The 23159-nt window shown below is 37.4% G+C and overlaps 2 protein-coding genes and 1 non-coding gene across 3 annotated transcripts; 1 reads left to right on the forward strand and 2 right to left on the reverse strand.

Annotated features, from left to right (window-relative positions):
* Positions 1 to 1702: 1702 nt before the first annotated feature.
* nrm (nurim) lies at positions 1703 to 13035 on the reverse strand. The gene is made up of 4 exons (XM_036577931.1): positions 12851 to 13035; positions 8425 to 8618; positions 7475 to 7651; positions 1703 to 5976 (listed from the first exon to the last, which is right to left on the reverse strand). The coding sequence occupies exons 1-4, from the start codon at positions 12999 to 13001 to the stop codon at positions 5662 to 5664; spliced, it is 837 nt and encodes a 278-aa protein (XP_036433824.1). The 5' UTR covers positions 13002 to 13035; the 3' UTR covers positions 1703 to 5661.
* On the reverse strand, positions 12392 to 12464 carry trnak-cuu. The gene has a single exon. It is a non-coding gene; the product is annotated as a tRNA-Lys (tRNA).
* A 2131-nt stretch (positions 13036 to 15166) lies between the features above and the next one.
* LOC118812772 (zinc finger protein 501-like) lies at positions 15167 to 21767 on the forward strand. The gene is made up of 2 exons (XM_036577889.1): positions 15167 to 15246; positions 18726 to 21767. Exon 2 carries the CDS (start codon positions 18839 to 18841, stop codon positions 20072 to 20074), a length of 1236 nt encoding a protein of 411 aa, XP_036433782.1. The 5' UTR covers positions 15167 to 15246; positions 18726 to 18838; the 3' UTR covers positions 20075 to 21767.
* The last annotated feature ends 1392 nt before the right edge of the window (positions 21768 to 23159 follow it).

Below are 23159 nucleotides of genomic sequence, written 5' to 3' on the forward strand. Positions count from 1 at the left end.
TTTATAATGACTAATGCTCAAAATTGAAATGTTGATTTTCATGGCTATTTTATTTTTCTGTTTCTGAATTAAGCTCTGCATATACAGTGGTAGGATTTGAAGGAGTTTAATTTGGAGAAAGTTAATTGTGTTACTGGTCCTGCATGTTTGGAATTTAATGAATAAGCTAATATGTGAGGATTTCAATTCTGCTCCAAGCTGCAGCTTCAGCCAAAGGCTTCATAGTCGCCATAAAATGTCCCACAGAAAGATTCAGCGAAGCAGGTTAGAATAATTTCTGCCTTTGTTGAGCGACAGAGGTCATGAAAACACTGATATGATAGTGCCCTTCAGGGAATTGAATCAGTCAGGTTCCAAATAGTAAAATTTTCAGTTATATATTTCTTTATACTTAAAATACCATAGAATCAGAGCATGAGATTGTCTTGGGCGAAAGACTGTGGTCTAGGAATGATGATTTTAACTAGCACTTCTAGGTTGTGACTGATTATAGGCTGTCTGCTGTCCAGAGAAACAAATAAAAAAATACATCTCACATGCAAAAAAAGTTTGGAGTTTTGTTATGTTGAAAATGGTCACCAATAAATATGTTTAAAAAGCATACCTTTATCATAAAAAAGACAAACCACAGAACTTCATGTTTCCCATGTAGTGCTGTCTCTTCTGTGCTGTCTGCTAGAAGATCTGCTGAAGAGCTCCAAAAGTGATGCTGCAGAAGATCAGTGTGCCAAAGTAGAAAAGACCAAGAGCCAAGGCACAGTCACAAAAACCTATGGACTGATGATTATGGTTATTAATCCGTTCCTTGAGTATGATCTTGTGCTGAATCCGAGTGCGTACCGAGAGCACCTCCGCTGGTAGTAAATATTCCTGGCCTCAGTGGCGCACGCCTGTAATCCTATAATCCCATTAAAGTGCTTCAGGGGAGTTAGTGGCACACAGCAGACTGCTCACCCAAAGAAAATGCCTTAAAATAAGCCCGTCTGCCAGTCTTCTGTTATCTCTCCTTCTCCATGGGGGGTTCAGAGTTAGGAGAAGGCAAGGTTGTAAGTCCCAGGCTCACTTGGATGCAGAAGCACACCTTAAAACTGCTCTTTGCTTGCCACTGTTTAAAGAATCCCACAAACTTCTACTACAGACAGCATGGCCCTCACCTCCCTTTAGAGCACTCACCAACACTAATACTGCACAGAGAGCAGGTCAGAGCTGTTGGACATGCAGCTCATTAAACTGGTGGCTCCTTTCATTCTTTATCATGCTTCACTTCCAGACACCAATCCCCATGCACCCACACGGAATGGTCATTACAGGATAACCAATGACACTTATTTTTGTGCAGCCAAATGTTTTTATTTCAAAAAAAGAAAAGCATGCACCGAACTGCCTGACATGATTATGTAAACATTATTAAAAGGATAAATTCCACAGTGAAGAAAGTGATATGTTGAATTCACATGATTCAAATGTATATATAATTTCCTCCTTAATAACATAGTCAATGCAAAAGTTTAGACACCCCAGACACGGTCAAATTCCATGTTGTTGTTTTTCTAAGTGTAAATAAGTTAACACATCCACTACAAAAAAACACTTCTGCACATTGTAATACACAGTTACTGTTTATTTGCTGAATTTGACATACTGGAGAAAAAATATAATGTGGCCTGTGCAAAAGTTATGGCACAATTTGTATTTTATGTTTTCCACTAAGCTGAACTCATCAAATATATAAAAAGTGCACTAAAATGTGCAAAATTTTTTTTTCAGATTTAAGCTTTTTGTAGAGGATGTATTACTTTTTGTTTAGAAAATCAACAAAACATCTCACTTGAATAGATGTGTTAAATTTTTTCCATATGACAATGTGTCACATCTATACAGCTATTGCCAAATTTAAACCAAAATTGTGTTGATGTATTATAGCTTATTTGTGTGTAAATTATACACACATCTCAATCAAGCAGCCTCAATGCATCACATTTTCAGTGCATGTAAATGTAAAATATACATTCAAGACAACCAGAATCATCAACAATTCAACCCCATATATATCAAAATCCTTTGTTCTTTAAATATTTATGAATAATAAAGAAAATTCCATGGATAGAAAAGAGCTCAAGCGAGGGCACTGCATTTCAACTTTGCTAATGTCCTCTTTACATTCTGAACTGGCTGTTTTAGAATTAGTTAAAACTGATGTTTTTAAACATACTGTGTTGGATTTTTAGGTACAAAACTTCTCTGGCATCAATCACATCAAAAATATCACTTTTCAGCAGAACAGTAGTCATACTACATAGATATGAAGAATATAAAGCAGTTCCTACTCCAATAAGCACAAACACAGTGGCAGTGAAGACAGTGCTTATTTTTACCCCTGTAAATGCCTTACTTTGTACTAGACCTGGGCAATATGGCAAAAACATAGTATCATGATACCTCAGGAAAATTTCACGATACACTTTCTGTCACAATATGATTTTTCTTACATCTGGCAAGTTAAAAAAAAAGCCAAATTCAGAAAATACTTTCAAAACTGAGAAGAATGAATTGCACCCACAAAATTGAATTAAACAGGACCATTATGCATTTTTGTTATCAAACTTACTGACAATATCTACAATATGCTTAGAAAAGCATATTGTGACATATTGTGATATAATTTATCACAGTAATGCTAATTATTGTCACATTGTCCATCCCTGGTTTATACAAATTATTGTAGTATTTTTTTTCTTCGTTTTATGAAAAATACTGCAAAGTATATAAAACGTAAGGAGTCAAGCAACTTAAGTGGCCCTGTGTCCATATGTACACCATCACTAGTTATTACCTTTAACTCTGAATACACCTTTGCACCCCTCTTCTGAAAACCTGTGCAGCCCACAGCAAACTAACACTCAGTATGGATATACTGCTGAGTAAATCTCTGAATTATCACACGATAAAAGCACGTTTTTGCTGTATTTGAATGATGCTACATTATTTTAAGAAAGAACTCATGTATAAAAAACACCAACCAATAGCAATACCAATAACACTGATCTTAATGTGATCTTAAAACCTTAATGTTATCTTAAAAAGCAGCTTGGAAACTGCATAAAGGCACAAAATACGGTAACACTTTATTTGAAGTGACTTTATAATACATGAATAAGGATTTAATAGCATATTCATAAAGCAATAATTGAATATTTATGAACAGTTTGTCAGTCTTCCCAAGATGAAATAAATTTTAAGAGATCAATGAAATTGTACTGACATTGAACTAAAGTGACATATTTACTCCATTTATAACACTGTTACAAAGCATCATTTCTAAGTAATGGAGTTATTACAGTTACTGTATTATTATTTCAGTGAACAATTAGACCCGTGTGGCTGCAAGGATAAAATCAGTTACAGAAATTGTTATTTTGTATTTAAGCAGAAATATGTAGATCTGATATGGTGTTTAAACTACGCTTCAGCCTTATAAGCTCCATTACTTGGGAATAATGCTTTATAATGTCATTTCTTTTTTGTTTTATAAGCTGTTCATAAATACTCAAGTTACCATTTCTTAACTATTAGGTTAATATAATTACATTATTATTATTATATCATTAATATTGCATTGTGCTATATAACTTTATTCAGTATGTAAGCCTGTGTTATAAATGTAGGTGGCCTTTACAGCCTAACAACAAGCAGAGAAAAAAAATTTAGCACTTTACTGAAGCATTCATCAGGCTACATAACACCTACATAAGCCTTTCACGACAACTGACATAAACCTATATAGGCCGGTATAAAAGCTTATTCCAACAATTGTTATAACACTTGAGCTCTACAGGAGCTGCTTTAGTTTAAAAGCAGGTCTGGTAATGGGGGTTGTGTTTAATTTGACTGGCTGATTTGTTTGGGATAAAGCAGCTGTGTAATTTCTCCAAATTACCGCAAAAAGCCCCGATCGAAACATCATCATGCGGACGTTTATGTCAGCATTATGTGACAGGCGCCACAATTCCAAACAATAGCAACATGTTGTGCGACTAAATGGACGACCATTAGACTAGTAAAGTGGGTTCATTCATTTTTCCAAATGCAGCCCAACATCTCAGAAATGCACTGCCTTGTGAGAGACGCTTTGGAGATATTTAATTTTTTCTTCTGCTTGTAATTCGGCCTGAGGGAATCTACTGCTGTGTAATGCGTTTAGTTTAGTATTATGTATTATTATATTCAGCATTGTGCGTGTATGTGCTGTGATTGTATTTAGAACATTCTGTTCTGCTTATTTTTGTTTATCCCTACATTACACCTGTCACTTGTCATGCATGGGCTGGGCATAATCTTGGCATCAGTCCAACCTATAAAACTGTGTCAGTCCACTGTTTTACAGGCTGGCTAGGTGTCTGGCACCTGCACACATGAAATAGACTTCAGTTCTCAAGACGTATGGCTGCTCCCTGGTTTTGTGACGGGTTTGGACTCTTCAGGCCATCACCAATAATGTTGCAAATTTCAGTATTCTAGTCACGAATTTGAGGATTAATGAATTGGGTCAAATGGAGACAGCATTTTTATCACCCAGTTTTGTTATTACATTGCTGTGATGTCAATTCTTACAGGACTACTATTACTGAGGGAGTTCGGCCAATTACAGGAGATAATTCACTGAGGAAAAGTTACTTGGCAAACTACAGACACTGCAAATTCATACTAGATTAAATCACTCAAATTACAGAACCTCCCAATATAAAACTAAACCAGCTCCAATAGGGATCAACTCTGGGGAAAATAACAGCAAAATTGACAAAAGCAGCTTTTATAACAACAGATGCTTGTTAGAATAAGCCTTCACAGTTGTTTATGTGTGTTTATGGCAGTTGCCATGAAAGGCTTACGTAGCCTTATGAAAGCTGCCCTTTAGGAAAGCGTTACCAAAAATATATTACTGGTTCTCAGTTTCAGTTGTGGAGAACACATGATCTACTTATTTTGTGCTTTCTGTCTCTAATGTACCTAACACACGGTCATATGCAAATGTTTAGACACCCCTGGTAAAATGAGATGTTTTTGTTTTTTAAGTGAAAACAAGCTAACACATTCTCTACAGGGAACTTAATATGTAATTTTCTGCTCATTTTAGTGCTTGTTTTCTTTTATTAGCTGATTTTAATGTAACTTATTTTCACTTGAAAAATCAACAATAATCATGCATTTTGACCAGGGGCGCACATACTTTTGCATATGACTGTAGCTCTTCGAGATAAGCTGACGTGTTAGAGACGAGAAAACATTAAAACCAGCAGCAGGACTGCAACTGAGTACAGTAAAATGCATCTTGTGACTCTAGTAATACTGTCTGTGATGCTTGTAGTTCATTTTTTATTAGTTATTGGTGAGTTAGACCTCATGACCTTTCATCTGTGCAGTTGACGTTTGATCTCTATTCCACACTCAGAAGAGCAGAAATACTTCTGCTTCTCTTAATGAGACCAACAGTTAAAAATAAACCAAATACTTCTGATGGGAGTTTAGTGTGACTAATAAGAATCACAACATACTTTTAAAAAATGAAAATAGAAGTAAAAATATGCAGGCAAAACCCAGAGAAAAAGCAGAACTGGGTTTTGTTCCGCTCAGTTGGTAAGACGTTTGGAAGGTCAGCTGAGTTCAGTCCTGCTTTTGCTCGGTGTTGTTGCTGTTGACTTGATCGGCGCCCCCCTGTGGAGTGGAGAAGAGCTGCAGCTTGCTGTGGAGCTGCGTGCTGAGGTAGGCGCAGTCCTGAGCGTCCAGAGAGTGTGCCAGAGCCAGGTAGAATGACAGGTATGCAGCCAGAACACACCTGTCCAGCGGCAGCGTGGGCAGCAGCCAGAGCACCAGCAGCAGCTCCACACACACCGGGTGACGCAGGTGGGCATAAAGACGCTGAGCACGGGGGGACTTCAGAGAGAGCGGGTCACCGAGCCCCAGACATTCATAATATACCTGAGAGAAAGAAAGAGAGAGTATTCAATAATTCAGCCTTCCTCGGTTACAGAATCTCACTCTCTCTCCAGCTTCTAAATGACCAATCAAAAACAGTCTAACAGGCTATTCATACATAAAAGGCTGCGATAGCTCCATTTAAATAAAATGGAATTACACATTAGCCATATTATTGCTGTCTAAACGTAAAACTCATATCTCCAAAATGGGAATTTTACAGGAGAAGTAAAAAACATTAACTTGTAATGAAAGTTAATGTAACACAGTTATTTTCTTGGTAATTTTGGAGTGTTTTTTGGTCTGTTCCTCATAAAATTTTGATACAATGCAAAGAATGACAAAAAAAAATATAACAACAAAAATGGAGATTCAAGGTTTTTGCACGACAGCAAAAAAAACAATATTAAGGTGATATTTTTTCTATTTAGTTACTGACATATGACTGTGTGGTGTGGGTCTCTATTAGACATGAGCTCATACTCAATAATAAGAGACACATATTCAACACACAATATTGTTGTGGACACTGAAATACCTTCAATGAGTTTTGGTCAAACCAGCTGCAGTTTCAGACAGTTTTAGAAACCCAGAGCAGCTCTGCTTTCACTGCACTGTCACAGATCTCATGCTTTATTTGATGTCTATACAGCTGTTTTAGTCTGCTTCACAGCTCACGGTGACAGCCACAGTCCTACAGGTTCATACTCAGTCTAAAATGCTGACCACTTGTACCATACATTATGTACATGAGTTTAGAGCTACTGATTAGTTTCTGCTTTCACTTTTGAATATCCTACTGTATATTATCTCAAATATTCACATACTCTACAAAAATAAGAAAAGCTCAAGACAAGTTTCATGTTAATAACTGAATAGAAAAAAAATCTAACTAGCTTTATTATTATTATTATTATTACTACTATTCTTATTATTATTATTAATAATAATAATAATAATAATAATAATGATAACACGTTGCAATTACTAGTTCTAATTATTATTATTATTATTATTATTATGTTGCATAACATCTGCTTATCTGTATTTCGATAAAAAAAATCACTGAAATAGCATAGGCTCATAAAAAAGACCAGTGATAATTACTTTCATAGAGATATTCTAACTACCAAATTTACTGAATATTATCATATCATTACTGTCTGAACAAAACCTTCTAAAACATTTTTAACTTATAATGGAATTTATTGTAAAACAATTTTTGTAATAAGAAGTCATTTCAGACTAACTGTGGTCTAATTATTGTGAAATGTAAACAGCAGCTGTTGTTTACAAATTATGAAATTATGTGAAAAAACAAAACAATATTTGTTGCAGCTCTAAAAGTTTTATCTTACACATGCTTTTTTTTTACCTTAAGGTAACACTGTGATAACAGCGAGAAAGCTTGATAAAGGGTTTGGTCATTATTGTGATAAAATTTTGAGTGAATCTGATTGATAGACAGTCAGTCCACATTAGTGTGCGTGTGTGTTTGTACCTGCTTGAGTCCCAGCAGCTCTGGATAGTCGAATATCAGCAGGATGCTGCAGATTATGGCCCAGCACAGGAAGTGAACTACGAAGCAGATGAGGGGGAACCAGATATCCCAGGGTGCACTGCGCACTGACCACAGGCAAGGGGCGCTGGTCACCGGCTGCCACCAACGCATCAGCACCTACAGCAGAACCGTCAAGAGCTTTGAATTAAAGAAACTGTGAGAAATTATGTTCTAAACAGGTACAGAAGTTTGAAAATGGTGAAAACCATCAAGATATGAACAGATGCTGCAAAAGAATATTAAGTAAAATGAGTCTAAATAGCTAATATTTCTCATTCTGATACTGTAAAATCTCAGTGAAATTCTCTTGCATTGCCATTGCAATGAGAAAATTACACTTATATAAAATGAATCAACAAGTATGAAAATGTCTTAAAATACATTAAATAATCTTAAAATATTAGGTTCTTCAGATTGATGGAGAATGTGCTGTATATGTTTTTTGAAAAGACTTCTATATGGCACCAAAAAAGGTTCTGCTATAGTTACAAGCCAAAGAACCCTTTAGGTACTACTAAGAGTGTAGAAACAAAGTTTTTTTAGTGTACACTCCCAAATAAATAAAGGAAGTCAGTGTAGAGAGCTTTTCCTTTGGCTTCTTTAAATGTTGAAGTTTTGTGTGCGAACCTGCAGAGTCTTTTAGACAGAAAAACACTGAGCTGCTAGTTTGTGCTTAATGTGAGACCAAATATTCACTACAAAGTTTAGACCTGGACTCTGACCAGAACAAAACCAGCAGTGAAAAAACCATTAAATTTTGGCATTCACTCATTTTTTTGAGTGTAGATTTGAGCGTAGTATTGTGTGAAAAAAAAACAACACTAGGAAACATACAGGCTGAAAGTAAAACACAGAGCATTTCAGTTGTGTTTGCATTGTGTTTGCATTACCTGCAGTGCGAGGGCTGTGGTGGAGCAGTACATCGCCCGGTTTAGGACCCCCAGAGCAGACTGGCAGGCTTTCTTAACCGGAGCCCAGGCCAACAGGCTGTGCTGGACACTGAAAAGGGCCAAGAGGGCCAAATCCACACCAAGAGCCCTTAAAACTTCACTGTCCCGCAGAGCAACGGACCACGGCACTGCATCTGAGAGGCAATGGGACATTGAAAAAAAAATAATATATTAATAAGTGCTGTAAAAAGAGTGAGTTCAAGGCTGCAATCTATTCCACAGTGTTCCTACTAGTGATGGGCCGATCCACATTTTTTCAGTTTCGATCCAATTCCGATACACTGCCGACACTGATACAGATTCCAATACGAGAGCTCTTTTTACTTTAATATTATAATTTTTATTGTGTTTAAGGTGTTGGATCTTCCAGTCACTAAGCATAGCTGTAATGGAGGCTGCAGCTGAACTGCTGGTGTGTGACCCCTGCACTTTTTCACCTGACAAACCGCACTGTCGTCCGAGTTCACCCAGTGTACAGTGAGACTTATGAGAGACACTGGAGTCACAGCTGAGGTCCAAATATCAGTTGAGAAGCTCACAGCTTTAACATCTAACTGCACGCTAATGGTGATGACACCCGGTTCAGGTATAGCAGTCTCTGAATCTCTGAAAGGTATTTTCTGGATGGCAGATTGTACCTCGGCTCTAAGTTCTCCAACTGGCTGAGAAACCCAACATTTCCCACTGCAGATAGATATTGGCCATCAAGTATAATGAAGTTCAGCAACTTCTCTGTGATCCCTTTAGTCTTTGGGTCGTCTGCTGGAAGTTTAGCGTGTTTCTGGACAGCATCAGCGAGAGTCGCTGCCAGGTGGCGTCTTCCTGTCCGTTGGCTAGCATGAACTCCAGGTACTCTTTCACGTGAAACCTCTGCAGGTGATTAAGCTGGTTGTATTGTACGACGCAGCCGCACTTGCACCTCTCGGCACAATGGCCTTACACATATTACAAGTAGCTGTCCTGCTTTTTGGTGTTTGCAGACTAAAATATCTCCAAATAACATTTTAGTCAAACCAACAGCTAACGTTATTTGCTCACTCAGTTACAGACTTAAGTTGCTGCAGGTTCATGGTAAGATGTGGAAGGGAATCCGATTCGGTGACGGTTCTTGTAACGTTATGTTACATTACGGCGGGTTCATGGTCCAGCGCAAGCTGCGGACTGGAATATGGATCGGGTAAGTGGATCAGCCCTGTCCGCCTGATATCCGATGAGTGAATGACGGAGGTCAAAGGCGGTCCCGATACCAATACAGGATCAGATTGGTCCCATCTCTAGTTCCTACCCTGCTGAAAAAAAACACTGGTCTCAGCTGGTTTATGCTACTCTGGTGCTGGTTTAGTTGGTCTCCCAACATGGTCATACTGGTTGAGCAGCGTGCCAGCATCCAAAACACAACATACTGTTACAGTCCCAAAAAACATGTATCTGTGTGTGTGTAAATAAAAATGCTCCAAAGTCACTTGGAGTAAAACCTCTACATTAACTTAAGTAAAAAGTTAAGAATGTTTTCGCCATCCCCTGTAAAGTTACTGTTTGGAGATATTGGATTTCTTTGGACAGCGATAATGAAGCTGGTCTGGGTAAGAAGTGCCCTTTATTTTCCCAACAGACTGATCATGAGATGTACATTAAAGAAGCTCCAGTTTATTAAATCTCTTCATCTGGAATGTCGTCATCAAAGAAGCATGCAGAGGCTTTTGCTTCGAACACTGCCGTGTAGTGACACGTGGCTTCTAATAACTTAAAATATGTGTAAGTAGTGAAAAAAAAAAAAAAAGATTTTGTTGTCAACAACCGAAAGGTTTGGAAGGAGCCTCGAAAAAAAAAAAAAAGCAACAAAACCATAAAAAGTAAAAAACTAACACTTCCAATAATATTACTGTTTATTGAAGAAGACCCATTTATTTATTCTACTTTTCAATAAAACTTCACTGAAACACCGTAAAATATTGAGAAAGATCACTAATTATTATTTTCATGAGATACGTTGATTATCAAACTTATTATTGTCAAATATTTGTTGTAGAATTACATATATGTATACTGTTTTTTCCCTCATATCATGAAAAACTGAATTTTCCTCACTTTTTTGAAACAGATGAATCTTACTGTATTATGGAAACAACTACAGCAACTAAGGTTTCAACATTCAGTCTAACTGAGCTAAAAAAGCAGCCCGTTTTAAATTTAGTGCTTTTATGATTTCCCAAAAAAAAGCAGGATATTTACATACATACACCTACTCAGCCTGCAGAAGTTTGGCTCCACACAGTCCAGGCTGCCTTTTAGAGTGAGGCTCAATACAGGACTGCCAATCAGAACACAGCTCATTTACATACCACAGTAACAAGGAACAACCTGTTTAAATCTAAGATATAAAAGACAGGTTTGAAAACAATCATGTAGAAATGAACTAAAACTGTTTTTGACACGTAAAACCATAAAATCGTCATCAGTGGAGCTCAGGAACAGAATAAAATACACAGAAAATACATGATATGGGCTCTTTAATGTAATGCCAGGATAAGAGTGAAAACCCTGATAAAAGATTAGGGTAAATATTGTGACATATAATTTTTATTTCAACCCATGCCTCAAAAATAAACACAACAAAAACATAAAAGGCAAAACTAAATTACTCCACTGGCAACAACAGACGGGTATATTTCAGCAATGAAACCCCATATTCAAAACAGTTTTCCCTTCAAACTGAACATTTTCACCTCATACAGTTTGGAATCTTCCTCAAAATGTCTTAATACTCTGCTTAGAGTGCTTTGCAGGGAACAATAAGAGCAGCACCTGCTCTGTTTCTACACCCTTAGTAGTACCTAAAGGGTTCTTTGGCTTGTAACTATAGCAGAACCTTTTTGGTGCCATATAGAACTTCAAAAAACATATACAGCACATTCTCCATCAATCTGAAGAACCCTTTCACGATGCAAAGAACCTTATATTTATGCAAAGGATTTGTTGAGTGTTCAAGGGTCTATATAGAACCTTTTTTTTATTTTTTTTAAATAAAGAACCCCTGAAGAACCATATTTTATAAGAGCGTTTAAAACTCGAACAACCACCTTTTTAAAGAGTTCTTTGGTAAAGGCAATAGTTTGATTTGGAACCGTGAGTTCTATATAGAACCATTTGCATGCTTAAATGGTTCTTTGCATGGTGAAATGGTTCCTCAGATTGACATGGTTCTGTATAGAACCTTTTTTAAAAAAAGCATTCTGCTAATTTGAGGAGCTTCTGACAATGTTAACATCGTACCAACTTTGTATACAACAGAGGAACCCTTTTTTGGTTCTATACAAAACCAATATAAACTGTCAATATAAACACCATTTCTCCATGCAAATAATTATTTAAGCATGAAATGGTTCTAAACACACCCTAAAATTGATGGCTTTTCAAGGGTTCTTTAGTAAAGACAACGATTATATATAGAACCATGAACACTCAAAGAACTTTTGCATAATTAAAGAGTTCTTCAGATCGATGGAGACTGTGCTGTAGATGGTTCTATATAGCACCAAAAAGGGTTCTACTACCGGTACAAGCTTGACATCGCAACAATATGAGAACCCTTTTTGGTGCTATACAGAACTCTATTCTAAAAGGTTCTATGTCGAACCATCTACAACACCTTCTCCATCAATCTAAAGAACCATTTCACAATGCAATGAACCCTTTAATTACGCAAAGGTTTTTTTTTGTGTTCATGGTTCTATACAGAACCATTTACTATAAATAATAGTAATAGTAATAGTAATAGTAATAGGAACCATAATTTGGAAGAGTGTAGAACTCATTGTTGTAAAAAGAACCCATGCCTTTACCTAAGTCCCCATGAATACCCATCTTTTATTAAGTATGTGGTGAAGAGAAATGGAAAAGTTTGACGCGCCCAACGTGGGGCTCGAACCCACGACCCTGAGATTAAGAGTCTCATGCTCTACCGACTGAGCTAGCCGGGCGGTGAAGGCCAAGTCTCCGGAGAGCCATAACTTTCTCACGTTGCTGAGTTGCGTACGATTGTACATTAATTGACATACAAATACAATTAATTAACAATATTGAACTAAATAAATGATCTAAACGACTTTCTCAGTGGGGACTCTCTGACTTAGCCGAGCTAACTATAGCAGACTTATGCTAACATGGCTCTCTTTGCTATTAACGTTAAATTTGATGCCGTGTCTGAGAAATGTGGGTTAATTTAGCTGCTCCTCCTGCTGTCTCGTTCCTGTGAGACGGTCTCGGTGTGATTTTAAACCAGATAAACTGCTCAGCTGTCTGTAAAACCGAGTTAGCTCGTCTGCTTTTCCTCCAAACTTACATAAACTCAGCTAGGTGAACTCACCTCTGCAAAGCGGCGCTCCGCCGGTTATGTTGTGGTAAATAGCGCGGAAGGAAACGAAGCGAACGAAATCCGCTCCGGTGCCGAAGACGAAAACAAAGTTTATTAAAGCTACAGCGCAGAGGAGCGCAGGACGGACGCTCGTCCACTCCATGGTCGTGTTTATATTTGAAATCCATCAGCGGCTTCCGGGAACATCGGGTACAGTACTGACGCTGACCACGCGGTGGCGACAGAGCGCCTCTGAACCGCTGCGGTTCGCCTTAAAAGGGAGAAATGACCCAGTGATCGCATCGCCACCTTCCAGTGACGACTCGGCTACCTCGCTCTGATTGGCTATTGGGTGTCCTTTATTGACCTTCTTGTTGATTTATTTATTTTTCTTATTTATTATATTTCACTCTGCTGTGTTGTGGCAGTGTGTCAGCGATAGTCATATGTCAAACTGTGTCCAGTTTGTATTTATTTGTATTTCTTTTCTTAATTTTGATTATTTCATTACTGTTTTTTTGGCAGCATCAGACGCAGCGATTCGTAGCAAAGATTTTTTTGTTGCATTGAACAAGGCTAAGCAATAACTTGCATGATAAATTAAGTAAAATAAATTAAAATATATGTTTGTGTAGTGGGAAAAAAAGATTTACCACAATGCCAAGCGTCGGATGGAGTGGTGTAAAGTGCCACCACTGGACTCTGGAGCAGTGGAAACATGACCAATCATGCTTCTCTATCTTTCAGTCTGATGGACGAGTCTGGGTTTGGCGAATGCCAGGAGAACATTACCTGCCTGATTGCACTGTGCCAGCTGTACAGTTTGGCAGAGGGATGGGATGATGATATGGGGCTGTTTTTCAGGGGGTTCAGGGGTTGGTCTAGAACCCTTAGTTCCATTGAAGGGAAATCTCAATCCTTCTGCACCAAGACATTTTGGACAATTGTACACTTCCAACTTTGTGGGAACAGTTTGGGGAAGAACCTTTTCTGTTCCAGCATGACTGAGCCCCAGTGCACAAAGCAGCTCCATAAAGGCCTGACTGGGTGAGTTTGGTGTGGAAGAACTTGACTGACTCTCACAGAGCCCTGACCTCAACCCCATCAAACACCTTTGGGATGAAGTAGAATGGAGATTGTGAGCCATCCAACATCAGTGTCTGACCTCACAAATGCTCTTCTGGATGAATGGGCAGAAATTCCCACAGACTCTCTCCAACATCTTGTAGAAGCTTCCTAGAAGAGTGGAAGCTGTTAGAGCTGCAAAGGGGGACCATCTCCATATTAATGCCTATGGATTTAGAATGGGATTCATAAAAGCTCCTGTAGGTGTGATGTGTAGGTGTCCCAATACTTTTGTCCATTTAGTGCATGTATGATCTATATATTGTGCATGTGTTCACCCATCTATCAGACATATATGTACGATCCATATACTGTGTATATATGCCCAATATTTGATACATATTGTCGCTGTCCAATGGAAACCATGTATCTCCATTTTTGTTAATTTTTAGTTTTCTGCATCATTCCAACACACCAGCTGTCCTATACATTGTATAAAAATGTCATGATGAATGGTCCAATAGAAATGTTTTAAAATCACTTGGAACAAAATCTCTTTACGTTGACTTTCATTGAAAGGTAAGAGTGTTTTTGCCTTCTCCTGTAAAGTTAATATTTTGGAGATACTTGTTTTTCATTGGACAGCAATGATATAAGTACACAACACAAATGTACATATATCATATATGACCATATATCAGATTTCTGTATGGGTCTTTTTTTTTTTAATTGATGCAATTATTTTTAACGATAACAGCACACATCACTACAACATACGCTACTACTACACTAAATGGGTCAACTAAAATCAGCAAAACAGTCTAGAATAACACAAAATAATACAATGAAATAAATTAATAAACAAGACAAATAAATAATAATGATAAATATATTTTTTAATAATCATCATGATAACAAGACATTGAAGGATTCAAAGCATGTCGCAAACCTCCAGATATATATCTGAGGAAAATGTTGCTCTTTTTTTTTATCAATTATCATTTTAAGAAGGGATGTAATCCAGTGCTGTTCTAAAAACTGAAATTTTGGGAATTGAATTTGAAATTTTGTTTTTTATGAATAAAATATTTTTTAGACAAAATAAAATAATTAACAGCATATTCAGGAACAGTGTTAGGATTTGTGTAGAAACAAAACATCTTTCATAATAAAGTACGGGTCAGTTTACATCTTAGCATCACCTTGACGTTACTCCCCGTTCCACCAATCACAGTGCTGGCTCTGCACATGCGCAGTGGGCTTCTCTCTCGCTGCCTGTAGAAACAGGACTCTTGTCATCTGAGCTCAGGGGGAGAAGCTCCGCACACGAAGCTGAATCTGAGGTATTAAAGTTGTTTTTAGGCGGTCAGTTTTATTCTGTTTAGGTCTAAAGCTCCGGTACATGTAGATTTAAACTCGTATATCGTGTTAGAGGTTCAGTTATTGGTTAAAACTGCTGTGAATGATCTGTGTTAATGTTTTTGCCGCTAGTTAGCATACACAGTGTTTTATATCTGCTGGTTCAGACCACCTGAGACACACACTCACCTGTACAGACCCTGTTTATAATGACCTACAGCTCATCTGCCGTGAGAAGAAAACGATATTTCACTAAGTTCTGACTTAAAAAATATGTGTACAAGAACATAAACAGAGTCTAGTCATGTCTGAATTGCACACTTGAAAAAAGATGGTTCAAAAATGGTTCTTCAAGGGTTCTTTAGTAAAGACAGTGATGCTATATAGAGCCAGGAACACTCAAAGAACCGTTTGCATGATTAAATGGTGAAATGGTTCTTCAGAGTGATGCAGAATGTGTTCTATATGGTTCCATATAAAACCCTAGAAGAAGAAGTGTTCTTCTGTAGTTACGATGTCAAGCTTGTAACAAAAGAGGAATCGTTTTTTGGTGCTATATGGAAACATTTTCAAAAAGATTCTATACAGAACCACATACAACACTTCCTCCATCAATCTGAAGAACCGTGTCTCAATTCAAAGAACCATTTAATCATGCAGATGATTCTTAAGAGTGTCTGATGGTTCTACATAGAACCAACGTCTTTACTAAAGAACCGTTGAAGAACTTCTTGAATCTTTCTTAAGAATGTAGTTCAGTTATGTCTGTATTAAACACTTTAAAAAGATGGATCTCTAGTAAAGGCAATGGTTCTGTTTAGACCCACATGTTCTAAATAGAACCACTTCATGCTTTAATGGTTCTTTTTAGGGTGAAGTCGCTCTTCAGATTGATGGAAGATGTGTATGGTTCTATTTATCTGTTCTTCTGTTGTTATTGCATGACAGTGCCTCAGTAGAAGGACCATTATTAACTGCTATAGAGAACCATTTTCCAAAAGGTTCTATATTGAACAATATACAACACATTCCCCATCAATTTAAGAACCATTTCACCATGCAGAGAACGCTTTAAGCATGCAGATGGTTCCGTATAGATCTCATGTTTTATTTCTTCAGTTTGTATTGTTACTTTTTTGGGGGTTTGTTTGTGTTTCTACAGGATTTGATTGATTGATAATTTAAACCAATGTATTGATTCAGCAACTAATCAATACATTGGTTTAAAATATGTGTGTTTTTTTTTTTAAATGTACTATAATATAGAGGCTTTTTACAGTATATGTCACATTATTTTTTCTGGCATCTGATAAGTTACAACAGACAAAGCAGTGCCACATTTTAAACATACTGACAAAAACTATGAATTCAGTTATTTGTATTCAAGATTTTACACACTGTGCTGCATGAAGTTCAACAGGACTGCTCACTTTTTAATCAAACATGCAGCTGGTGTTTTTTAAGTTCTGAAAATATCCACAGAAAAGCACATTGTGGTGTAATTTATCACAATAACGATAAATATAGTCAGATTGCCTAGCTGTACTATAGCATAATGTAAAATTACTCCAAATCCCGTTAACACCAAAATGCTTCCAGTTTGCCACAATAGAAATACTGTTGCGTTGTGTGTCAAGCCTGACATTCAACAGAATTAGTTACCACACACAAAATAAACTTGCAGCAGTGTTGTGATCACTTTGAGATGTGTTTAATTGAGATTTCAAGTGTGGCAGGTTTCCTTCACACTCTGGTGTATCTGGTCTTTCTAAATGAAAAAAAATGTTAATGCTTTTATTAATTGAGCAAAAAAAAAGAAATAACATAGGAATATTTTTTCTCAAAATTATATAAGCATGGTATGGCATTGTTTGATTTATTTTGTTATTTAAAATGAAGGCTCACTAAATGTTTGGCTTCAGTTTGGCAACAACTAAAACAGAAATAGAAAACAAAATGACAGACAGTCCAAACCAAAAATGGTGGAATAGTTAATGTGTTTTTTCTTTGGGCTCAACTGGTGCACGCATACATGATTTGTTCATTGAAGTAGTCTTTGAGTTGTATACATATTACACATATTATACTAATCTCATTAGCTGAAATGTATTTAGCATATTTTAAACATTATTCTCGTGTCTACATGTTTGCTATGTTACCTTACAGAGAAAGACTACATTATCAAGCTACAGTAGGTCTGTCAGATGGGACCAGAAATTAAATTTGCATTTTTCATTTGTTTGTTTGTCAAATATTATTGAATATATTGACATTTGAAATACACTAGTTACTTAATTTAGTAAAGAAAATAAGTAGGATTAATAACAGCAGTAAACATGAGATGGCTGTCAAAGTACACAGGCCTATTCTGGTGTACTTTCTACAGTGATATTCTGCAGTTATTATAAGCTAAAGAGAGTAGCTGTGCTGAAAGTGCGACTGTAGTGAAAGTAAAAGTTGTACTGCAGTCGGCTGCAGTAACTGTGCAGCAGCATCACCATGGGGCCAAACCAACTGCTTACTTCACTGCTTTACAAATATTACACAATGTACAACAGAGTGACCTCATTTGGAGAGTTGGCTTGTTAAAAAAAGTCTGCAGTCTGAAGCAGATAATTGGGTTGCTTCATACACAAACATATTTTTGTTCATTTGCATTAATCAGTTTATAAATAAATGGATAACTTCGTTCAGAATGACAGATTGCTAGAAAGATGCACAATGTTTGCAAATAGAATGAAGTAGTTGTTAGTGTAAATAACTGCAGTGTGCCTTAATAGTTAAATCATTATAATCTAGCTGATTTTATATGAAGTGCATTGGCTATGCTACATTAGTTACAATGGATTAAGTAGCGCTGCAGTGGAGAAAAACGAGTTTTGTCAGAAAACTCCATCTGTAGAGCTGTAAGTAAAGTTTGATTCATAGTTTTGATTCTTCTTGCCTGTTTCAACAACAACAGCCTCTGTAGCAGAGTGAGAGCAAACATCACGTCCAAGGCTAATGCATCCAAGGAGCTCACTTGTGGAGTTTTACGGCTGCAGGCTTTTGTTTGGCTGGTTCATCTGTAGTTGAATGTCTTCTGAATCCAGACATACATGGTGCAATTTTTGAAATCTTGTTCATTGGTGAGTCACACCCAGACTGTCATTTATGGACAAAGACGATTTATGGACATTGTTTACACTGATGACTTCAAAGCATCATACCATTCTTCTTTGGTGAGCTATGTAGAGTTTAAGCTCTTGGCTCAGTGTCACCAAGTATTCAGCACCCGATAAACACCTATTGTAAGAGATCTTTGGGGCCACATGGGTGCCCAAGATCTGAACATACCAGTCTTTAGCAAAATGCTGTTGAAGTTCTGAAACAAACTGGACATTTACATTGTGAACAATGCCCAACAATTTTGTAATACTGTTGCTGAACTTTAATTGATTTTTTATTGTTTTTTTTCTTCTAGAAATAAATGACGTCTTGTTGCCAGTCTTCCACTCCGTGTGCCCGCTTTCCTATACAGTTTAAATTTACCGTCACAGACAGGTAGGGAGATCCCACCAGGAGGTATATGTCACAATGCTGAAACCTGAAGAGATTAAATGTGAAGATATGGGGCAGCCAGTGCTGAAATCAGAAGAGACTCAATGTGAAGGAATGGTACTGCCTGTTTTGAAACTGGAAGAGATTAAACATGAGGATGTGGTGCTGCCAGTAAGCTTGAGTCCTCAGCTAACATCTGCTGGTGTTCTCTACACTAACACATCTGACAGACAAATGAAGAACAATACAGGAACGGAGGACTTGCACCGCTGTCTAGAGTGTGGGATGCGTTTTAGCCATCAGTGTGATCTCCATCTTCACCAGTGCATTCATACAAGAAAGCAACCATATTACTGTTCATACTGTGGAGAGAGTTTTGTTCTACTGAGTCAGCTTCAACGGCACCAGTGCATTCATGCAGGAGAAAAGTTTAATGACGAGTCAGCGTGCGAGAATGATAGTACTGTTAAAACAAATCAGGGCTTTCACACAAGAGGGAAGCTGAATCAGTGCTCAGACTGTGGGAAGAGTTTTAGTCAACGTAGTTATCTCAAAATACACCAGCGTATTCACACAGGAGAGAAACCGTATCACTGCTCAGAGTGTGGGAGGAGTTTTATTCGACAGAATCATCTCCGACTACACCAGCGTCTTCACACTGGAGATATGCCGTTTCAGTGCTCAGAGTGTGGAAAGAAGTATAATCATCAGCTTCATCTCCAGATACACCAGCGCACTCACACAGGAGAGAAACCGTATCAGTGCTCGGAGTGCGGGAAGAGTTTTATTCAAAAGAGTCATCTCCTGCGACACCAGGTCACTCACACAGGAGAGAAGCCACATCGATGCTCAGAGTGTGGGAAGAGTTTTGCTCTACAAGGTCATCTCAAAATACACAAGCGCATTCATACAGGAGAGAAACCATACCGGTGCTCAGAGTGCGGGAAGAATTTTAGCTTACAAAGTAGTCTCCAGGAACACCAGCGCATTCACACAGGAGAGAAGCCATATCAGTGCTCATACTGTGGGAAGAGTTTTAATCGACAGAGTAATCTCAAACTACACCAGCGCATTCACACGGGAGAGAAGCCGTATCAGTGCTCAGAGTGTGGGAAGAATTTTAGCCAGCGGAGTTTTTTTCAAACACATCAGCGCATTCACACTGGAGAGAAACCATATTACTGTTCAGATTGTGGCAAGAGCTTCAGGTATTCAAGTAGTATAAAGAAACACAGCTGCAATAAGAGGAAGCTGGAAACTCATGACACATGAATTTGTCAAGTGAAAATATGGGATGTTTGTTAGGCTGGAAGTTTAAAGCAACAAATTCTGTAACTTTGATAGGTGCAGTTTAGGCTGGTTTGACAGTTTATTAGGTAAACTGTCACGCAAATTGTACATTTTTATCATCAGTTAGTGTTCAGTTTGGTGGAATGGGAGAAGTGAGTGACCTAGGTTATGTTGAATGTTGTGCAGGACGTAATCTCAAACTAATGACATTTACGGCATTTGGCAGACATTCTTAGAGCAACTTACAATTTGATCATTTTACATAGGTAGGCGAATGTGTTAGGACTCTTGCCCAAGGACTTTTATTGGTATAGTGCAGGGTGCTTGAACCCCAGTCTACAGCACAGAAAGCAGAGGTGTTACCCACTACACCATACCAACCACATAACAACTCAACCTCGAAGTGCACTACTTATGGGACTTTGTCAGGATGGTCAACAGATGCTGTCAGTGAAAAACAAGCAGTTTTGTCTAGTGTGCACAGGAGCATAAGAACTGGGCTGTTAAGGAGTGGAAAAAAGTTAACCTGGCAAATCCAGAGTACTATAGCATCATACTAATGGATGAATTAGAATTTGGAGCAAGCAGCATCAATCTATGGACCCTGCTTGGTGTGAACAGCGCCCCACCAAATGGTTCAAGTAACATGTCAGTGAGTTTTTATTGCTTGAGTGGCTTTCACAGTCCCTGGGTTTCAACTCTACTGAGTTTTTTTTTGGGATAAGGATGAAATGAGCTGACAGCAGCAAGACTGCACAGTTCCATTATTTCGTACTAGAGCTGTACGATAAATCATATTTTTTATCTGGATAAGAGTTTCCGCTCATTGTTAGAACGGTGATGATAGAACAAATCTAATTATCTCAACATTAATTACTGGCACAAACCGTTACAAGCCTGCTTCTCTGTGCTGGAACTGAACCTGCTCTCCCACATGGGAAACAAGTAACTTAACCATTCGGCCAAACGGCAACTACAAAACGCACTCAGAGAATGGAAATGGAATTGGAAATTCAACTCAAAACAGCTGCAGCAAAGGGAAAAACATGCAGCACATAGGCTGCTCAGGCTCTACTGTTTTTCTGCTAGCCAGTTGGGCTCCTTTGGCTCGCTACCTTACGCCCCCCAGAGTCTTTCAAAATAAGAGTCCTGGACCACCTAGGAACATGGTGCCTAACTACACTCAACCAAAAGCAAGAATGTTACTTTTAAACTAAATACAACCCGGTGTGTCTGATGCCACAATATTTAATAAATATACAAAAAATAAAATGAAGGAATATGTATTTGTTCATGTATGCCTATATAAAAATAAGTATTTTATGTGGTTTTGTAGCTTTTATATAATAAACTGTTGAGATATTACTGTTCCTCAGCTTTTCAGCACAAAAAAATGTGCCCTCAGTTCTGATGTAAATAGTTGTTAGTATTTCATTGTGATACCCGACAGCTTTATCGAACAACACATTTTATGTCAATATCATGCAGCCCTATTTCATACAAGAAGTCTTCACTTCCTCTCTCTTGTGAGATCTCTATGTTTATGTTTAGGGTGCCTTAAAGTTGTTGTTCTGTATCTGGATTATTCTTACGAACATGACAAACACTGGGACACAACTTGGAAAAAAATGTAAAAGACAAACATTTTTTTGTTGATCACATTGTTTGCATCATTTTTTGAATATACAAAGAATGACGCTTGTTTGAATAAATGAAAATAAACCAGAATGATTGAATTAGTGTTCAGTTGATTTTATTATCATGTTCGAGCTAACCATATTGTCTGTACTGCAAGACAAAAAGATTTGATGATAAATGTGCAAATGCTTTATTTTCTGACAACTTTTATTAATTTGTCCACCAGCACCACCCTCCTCTTGAAGATCTACTTTCCTGAGAAGTTTTGTTCCAACCTGCATCTAACATGACATCTTATGACTAGTTTTTCTTCTATTTGACTGGTGCAAGAATGTTAAGAGTTTCTTTAAATCTAGCATTTAGATCCGAGACCAGATAAATATAGGAGGGAGTCAGAGCTGTTTTCCAATGATTATTATACAACTCCGTTTCCAAAAAAAAAGTTGAGACGCTGTGCAAAATGTCAACAAATAGTGCAATGATATTCAAATCATTTAAACCCTGTATTTAATATGTTAAATATATTTAATTCTGGAACTTAAAAACCAAACTCATTGTTTGAATATTTTAGGTAAACTAATTGTTGAGTTACTTAGGTTAGCCACTGGGTTTGTGATTTGTGGAAAACATATTTCATGACTGTAAGCAATATGAAGAAAGAAGCTTTATCAAAGGTATTAAATCTCATACTGCAAATTATGGATGTGAGAGGTGTGTTTAAACAGGTGTCTGTATTAACCAAGAATGACGTTACTTGTCATTTAGGAATAGTGCTAATGAGGAGTACCACTTGGTGTGTTCACATCAGTTGGACACACTGTAAGTACTGACATTAGGCCTGGGCAGTACATCAATGATTTACAAGCAAGCTGATTAAGAAGCGTCAATGGCAATAATCACCATGTTGGGAAAGAGAACTGAGGGAATTAGAGTGTACCAATTTTATTTGAAACAGCGTGTTAAATATTATAAAATTAAATGTGCATGTATTATTATTATTACCATTATTTTTATTATTACTGTTTTATTATTGAAACAGTGGGGCAATTCTTTCAAAGCAGTAATAGGCTGTTACAATAAAATAGACTTTACATTCTCTCTGCTGGGAGTTTCCCAGAATACGACACACTACTGAAAAAGAATTCCAAGAATTTTCTAGCTTAAGCATCACGATAGGTTCAGATGAGTTGTTAAATTATGAAAGTACAGTAACGTGGCATCTGTGTAGAACATTGCAGAGGCCATTATTCTGCTATGAGAAGTGCTTTTTTATTTACATAATTTACACCAGCAGGAAAGTCAATACAGCCAAAATAACAGGAAAGGTCATTTCTAGCCATTTAACTGAAGTCTATTTTAAACTTAACCCACTCTATTTGAGCCTACTCCCTGACACAATAACACACAAACACATTAAACCAGCAATGAA

This window comes from Colossoma macropomum, unplaced genomic scaffold (assembly GCF_904425465.1).
Source record: "Colossoma macropomum unplaced genomic scaffold, Colossoma_macropomum, whole genome shotgun sequence".
Classification (NCBI taxonomy): Eukaryota; Metazoa; Chordata; class Actinopteri; order Characiformes; family Serrasalmidae; genus Colossoma; species Colossoma macropomum.